Source organism: Copadichromis virginalis, linkage group LG14 (genome assembly GCF_057382275.1).
Source record: "Copadichromis virginalis isolate Kocher_CV1m ecotype Utaka linkage group LG14, C_Virginalis_male_GT1.1, whole genome shotgun sequence".
Taxonomy (NCBI): domain Eukaryota; kingdom Metazoa; phylum Chordata; class Actinopteri; order Cichliformes; family Cichlidae; genus Copadichromis; species Copadichromis virginalis.
This window is the reverse complement of record NC_140631.1, coordinates 7,364,057-7,370,508: the sequence shown is the minus strand read 5'-3', so window position 1 is coordinate 7,370,508 and position 6,452 is coordinate 7,364,057. Positions and strand designations below refer to the sequence as shown.

General features: G+C 42.3%; 1 protein-coding gene across 1 annotated transcript; it reads left to right on the top strand.

Moving 5' to 3' along the window:
• Window positions 1-2,927: 2,927 nt before the first annotated feature.
• On the top strand, window positions 2,928-3,995 carry LOC146693331 (general transcription factor II-I repeat domain-containing protein 2A-like). The gene has a single exon (XM_085430084.1). The coding sequence runs from the start codon at window positions 2,928-2,930 to the stop codon at window positions 3,993-3,995; it is 1,068 nt and encodes a 355-aa protein (XP_085286210.1).
• The last annotated feature ends 2,457 nt before the right edge of the window (window positions 3,996-6,452 follow it).

Genomic DNA, 6,452 nt, shown 5'->3' with positions numbered 1-6,452 from the left:
TGGAAGGAGGAGTTAAGCAGGAAACATCTACTTTGAGTGGTTGGGGGAGAATGTAAAACAGTGCCACAACACATGTAATGTGTGATTTTGCTTGTAACACATGGAGAAAAAAAATCTTAACACCAAAACTGCAAATAATGTGTCCTCCTTCTACTAGCCTAAAATTGTTTGGTGGTTCCTCCTGTTCTGCTATACAGCAATATGGTGACCATTGAGCACCAAAAGTCAGAAGCTTTGAAAACATTTTGGGAACACCCCCCTGGTATTCACAGATGAATACCTCATGTGGCCATACTTGATACTTCAACACAATTATGTATTCAAAATAGTAAGAGTGAGTATGGACGAAAGACAGTTGAGATACGTTAGCATTGCCAAATCTACTTAGTTTACTCAGAAAACATGCATGTCTCGTGGACACAGCAGGGGAGAATTTGCGCAGTGTTTCAATAAATGGAGACAGTGCTGTGTTTATAAAAACATAGATGGTGATACCAAATTTGCAGCCTGGTACCGCTGAAAACAGCAAAGTGGAATAATAGACATAATGTAAAAGTTACATAATGTAAAACATGTAAAAGTGAACAGGAAACGCGTGGTGTGCTTGTGCGTGAGTGTTCACTGCTCACAGTCACTGATGGAGCCGCTCTGTCACAGTCCAATAAAACATCTGGAGCTGTCTGCTCATGTTCTTGCTCAGGTTAGGTAAGTGTTTTTCAGACATTTTGTGCCCAAGGCCAAGCTAAAATATTGCACACACCTGTATTCATATCAACACAAAATATACCGTCTGACATGTCATCAGTTCTTCTTCTGACTGTATTTGTCAGAAGAAGGGTTTGAGCATGACAGTAGACTTGGCGCTCATTTAAAGTGGATCAGGTTTCTATCAGAAGAGACGTTTGGTTTCTAGATTTTTTTTAATCATTTCTGGTGTTTGTCAGCTTCCTTAGAAAGATGACATTTCCTGTACAAACTAAAGCCACAAGAAGGGTTAGCAATTGACAATTTTTTAATTCGCTTGTCAGCGGTGGGCACACTAGACCGCTGGCTAGTCGTGCTTTGCACCATAAAAAAAGAAGACCCATTTAAGTATATATTCCAACAGCGCGGCCTCCGACGGATTCTCAAGATTTCGTATCGAGATCATGTTACCAACGAGGAGGTACTTCAGCGCATTGCCTCACTACTGCTAGCGGACATGGTATTGGAGCGACGATTTTGTTTCGTCGGTCACGTTCTTCACCAACATCCGGAATGATTACCGAAGATAGCCATGTCGTGGAGACCCACCCGGGGGTCACGGAGCCGTGGACGACCAAAACAGATGTGAGGACGGTCATTCATTGAGGACCTGAAAGCAGTCGATCTTTCATGGGACGAAGCTGAAGATGTGGCTGCAAACTGAGCTCATTGGCGATCCCTTGCAGCCCAATGCGCCATCCGGCACAGGAGGAACTAAGTCTAAGTAAGTAAGTTAAGTATATATTACAACTATAACATTTGACTGTGTATTTGTAAATAACTCAAGCTAAACATTTATTCCTTGCTTTGTGTGCAACAAGTGTTGCAATAATAATATATGATTAACAGAAAATTCCAAGGCACACTTGAACTTACCTCGGAGTGTAACAGTGCATTTTAAATCGACAAGAAAGTGGCTACCCAAACAATTCGACTTGAGGCTTCACCTTACAAACTACCGAGGGACCTGATGGTGCCTAATTCCATCTTTTATACACAGTCAGTGGTCAAAAGATGTGAATGATACATTTTCTAAAAGCCAATTTTTGGAGCCATGTGCACCTTTGGTTTGCCTGCAGGCAAAATTAAGACAAAACAAGCATTTCTGCTGTTTCCTAACCTTTAATTACATTCTCCACCAGATATTGTGCAATATCTGCATCTGCATCTAAAACAGGGGTGGCCAACCCGCGGCTCTCGAGCCGCATGCGGCTCTTTGCCTGGTTTCATGCGGCTCTTACGTTCATATCAAAGTTTGTGTTTTGATTTTTTTTATGTTGTTGTTTTAAAATGTGCGCGTTCGCTTCGCTTGAGTTCAATACGGTATTTTCATCAAATGCGCATGTGTGTGAGATGAAAATACCGCAAAGTTTCCCAGTAGGAGCAAGTTCGCCCTTAAAATGGCAGGAAAAAAATGCACAGCAAAAAGAAAATATGAAGATGAACACAGGACGTTTTTAACAGAGTGGGAGAGTTTATATTTTTTTGTTGAACGCAATGGTAAGCCATTCTGCCTTATATGTCAGACGCCATTAGCACATTTCAAAGCTTCAAATCTTCAGCGCCACTTCAGCTCACTCCATGCTAACATCGACCAGGAATTTCCAAAAGGGACTGAACTTCGCAAGCACGAGTTGGCCACTTAGAAAAGTCAGGCAGAAAAGCAGATACAGTTTTTCCAAAAATTTACGAAGCGGTCAGAGACCATAACGCTCGCATCCTATCAGCTGGCTTGGAACATTGCACGGGCTAAAAAGCCATACAATGAAGGGGAGTTCGTTAAAAAATGCCTCAGTGATGTTGTTGAAATCTTGTCTCCTGAAAACGACAAATTAAAACGCATGGTATCAGACGTCCAACTGTCCCGCCACACTGTTGAACACAGAATATCGGACATTAACACGGCTATTGAATCACAGTTGCACTCTGACCTTCAAGCATGTGAGTATTTTAGTGTCGCATTGGATGAGAGTTGTGATATACAAGACAAGCCTCAGTTGGCAATATTTGCACGGTCTGTTTCAAACGATTGTGTGATCAAAGAAGAACTCCTGGATATTGTGCCATTAAAAGACAGAACCCGTGGCATAGATGTGAAAGAAACCATGATGGCTGCATTTGAAAAAGCAAATCTGCCCATAACAAAATTAACTGCAATAGCCACGGATGGAGCACCAGCCATGATGGGATCTGTGAACGGGCTTGTGGGGCTGTGCAAAGCTGACCAAACTATTCCTGACTTTTGGAATTTCCACTGCATCATCCACATGGAGCAACTCGTGTCTAAATCATTGAATTTAGATAACGTCGTGAAGCCTGTGATGGAAATCGTCAACTATATCCGCACACATGCGCTTAACCACAGGCAATTCAAGAATCTCATCGCTGAGCTGGACCAAGGGCTTCCAGGTGACCTGCCGCTGCACTGCACTGTGAGGTGGCTGTCAAAAGGCCAGGTACTCTCTCGCTTCTTTGAGCTTTTGGATGCCGTGAAACTGTTTATGGAAAAGAAGGACAAGGACTATCCCGAGCTCTCGGACCTCAAGTGGATTATGGATCTGGCCTTTTTGGTCGACATGCTGTGTCACTTGGACAGACTGAACCTGACCCTGCAGGGTAAGTTAAAAATGCTCCCTGACCTAGTGCAAAGTGTGTTTGCGTTTGTAAACAAACTGAAGCTGTTCAAGACACATATTCAAAAGGGAGATTTAACGCATTTTCCCACTCTGCTAAAAGCCAGCGGGCAAGTCACCAGTGCTGCCCTGAGTAAGCAAAGAGCCAGATATGCAACGCTGATTGAAAACTTGCACGAAAGCTTCGTGACCCGGTTCCATGATCTACAATTGAAAAGGCCACAGATTACGTTCCTCGTCGACCCATTTAATGCAGAGACCGGCTGTTTGAAAGTCCCGCTAGTCACAGATGAAGCTGCGGCTGAGTTGGAGATGATCGATCTTTGTGAAGAGGACCAATTGAAACCTGCTTTAAGGGAAGGGACCATTGAGTTCTGGAAAAGTGTGCCAATGGAAAAATACCCCAATGTCAAACGGGCTGCGCTTAAGATACTGTCAATGTTTGGGTCAACATACGTCTGCGAGTCTGTGTTTTCTACCCTAAAACATGTGAAATCAAAGCATCGATCTGTTCTGACTGACACACATGTGAAAGAATTGCTTCGAGTGACAACAACGGAATACAAGCCAGATTTAAAGAGGATTGTTCAAGGCAAGGAATGCCAGAAGTCCCACTAAACAACATGCATTATAAAAGTAAATGCTATTGTAGATTATTATATTTTTGTTTGTGGACTTGGTTGAACTGAGAGTTTGTGTGTGTGAGACAGTGCACACAATGTTCATTGTTGAAAATGACTGGCCTGTGGTTTTAGTACTGTAGGAGTCCATTTCTGTCATTAACATGGGTGTGTGTGACATTTACAATAAATCTGGCTGAGCAGAGATGTGTGTATTTTGTGTGTGTGTGTGTGTGTGTGTGTGTGAGAGAGAGAGAGAGAGAGAGAGAGAGAGAGAGAGAGAGAGAGAGAGAGAGAGAGAGAGAGAGAGAGAGGAAAGGATGGGTGATGTTCATGTGTGCCCATGCGTATGATGTGGCTCTTTGCGGTAACACAGTAAAAAAAAAGTGGCTCTTGGTCTCTGACTGGTTGGCCACCCCTGATCTAAAACATGAATGTTAAAGTACGCACATACCGGTTCTCACACACACACACACACACACACACACACACTAGCTGACTAACTCCTCCAAGAGAGGTGAGTCAGATACAGTGTGCAGAGGGTGGGAGACACGTAGTGAATGAGTCTGGACGGGGTGTCCTCTGTGCGACAGTGGCAGGATTAGATAGTGGTGGAAGTGGACGGGCCCCTAATTTCAACAGTAGAGAGGATACTCGAGACTGCCGTAAGGATATGACCTCAAGAACTGGATGTGACTTTGGGGAAGTTTTGTGGATAAGCAGAAACTACACATGCATGCCTAAAACTGTGAAGTACTTAAAGGTTCTTCTTTTGATTGTCTTTTTACTGAACTTGAACTTTAAAATCACAGGAAAAAATCAAACTGAGTGAGAAAAAAATAAACTCTGTATGCACGTCCTGCATTTTTTCCTACAAACTAATCAGTAAAAACCCAATGATAAACGATGACTGACGGTTAAGCAAGACCACTTGCGTGTATGTGTAAGTGCAAGATGATGTCATGCAAGCACACTGAGCCAAAATATATCTCAGTCATATCCATCAATTGTTCTTTCTCTGCAGTCAAACACACACACACACACACTCTCTTTCTCTCTCTCTCTCTCTCACACACACACACACACACACACACACACACACACGCGTGCGCGTGCACTCTGTCTTATCAAAACTTCTCTGTGTTACCACATCAGCCCTGCAACTTGGCAGCAAGGCCCCGATTTAGCATTACATCACCCTTTCCTCGTCCAGACCCTGGAGCTGAATGCACAAACTCAACCACACATGCTCACGCATTTGCAGGCAGAGCCAATTAGTACCGTTATTAGAGAACATCCATCAAGCTGAGGCCACGTATTTCCTCAAAGCCAAAGTTTGGAAAGACAACATCATTAGTTCCAGCCAGCAGCAGAGGAACATGTAATTGTGAGCACTTCTGCAAACACAAAAAAAGATGTACTGAAGCCGCTGATTTCAAGTGGACGTCACAGCTCCACGAACGCCATTGCATGTAAAAAGAATGTTTGCATGTAATGGAAGCAGACTACATGAAAATAGAAAGTGACGTCAGCATGCAATGTGGAAAAACTGCCCTCACATGACAAGCCACATGCCCAAAAAGCCTGTGTTTTTTCGATTGTTAATTTTAACACATTGCAATTTTTGTCTTAGTCTTTACATTCAAACATTTTTAATTCTCAATGATTTTTGTTTTTCAAAACTATGTTACTTATGGAAGAGGAATTCACACTAAAAATGAAATGGGGGAATAGAAGTATCATTATATGTATATAAAACAAATATACAGTGCCAAATAAAAAAAAGTAAAAAGAGTGGAAAGCTTAAAGATAGATACATGTACATATATGTTGTAGCATTTTCGTGGCTGACACTGAAGAATAATACAGAATATATTGAGAAATCTATAAATGTTGTAAATACTCAGTTATGAAATATACATAGACAAAGTTGACCTTAACCAATACCTGCTTCACCTTTAGATATTTCATATGCTGTAATCTCTTCCTTGCTTTTCCTTTTAGTGTTTACTTAGATCCCATGGTCACATAAACAATCAGGTGTTACTCAAACTAGATACTAAAACAGTGTTAATAAATGGAGTAAATGGAGAGTCATGTTCACACAGTAAGGTAATTATGGAGTTCCACAGGCGTCTGTGCTAGGACCAGTTCTGTTTACATTATACATGCTTCCCTTAAGCAGCATCATTGGAAAACATACCTTACATTTTTCACTGCTATGCAGACACTCAGCTTCGGTCGCGGCAGATGGCCGCCCCTCCCTGGGCCTGGTTCTGCTGGAGGTGTCTTCCTGTTAAAAGGGAGTTTTTTCTTCCCACTGTTGCCAAAGTGCTTGCACGCAGGGCTCATATGATTGTTGGGGTTCTCTCTATGTGTATTACTGTAGGGTCTACCTTAAAATATAAAGTGCTTTGACTCACTCCCACAATTCACTTCCCACTGTGGAAAGTGA

Coding starts and splice junctions, on each gene's coding strand:
- LOC146693331 (XM_085430084.1), top strand. CDS start 2,928: ATGGGATCTGTGAACGGGCTTGTGGGGCTGTGCAAAGCTGACCAAACT.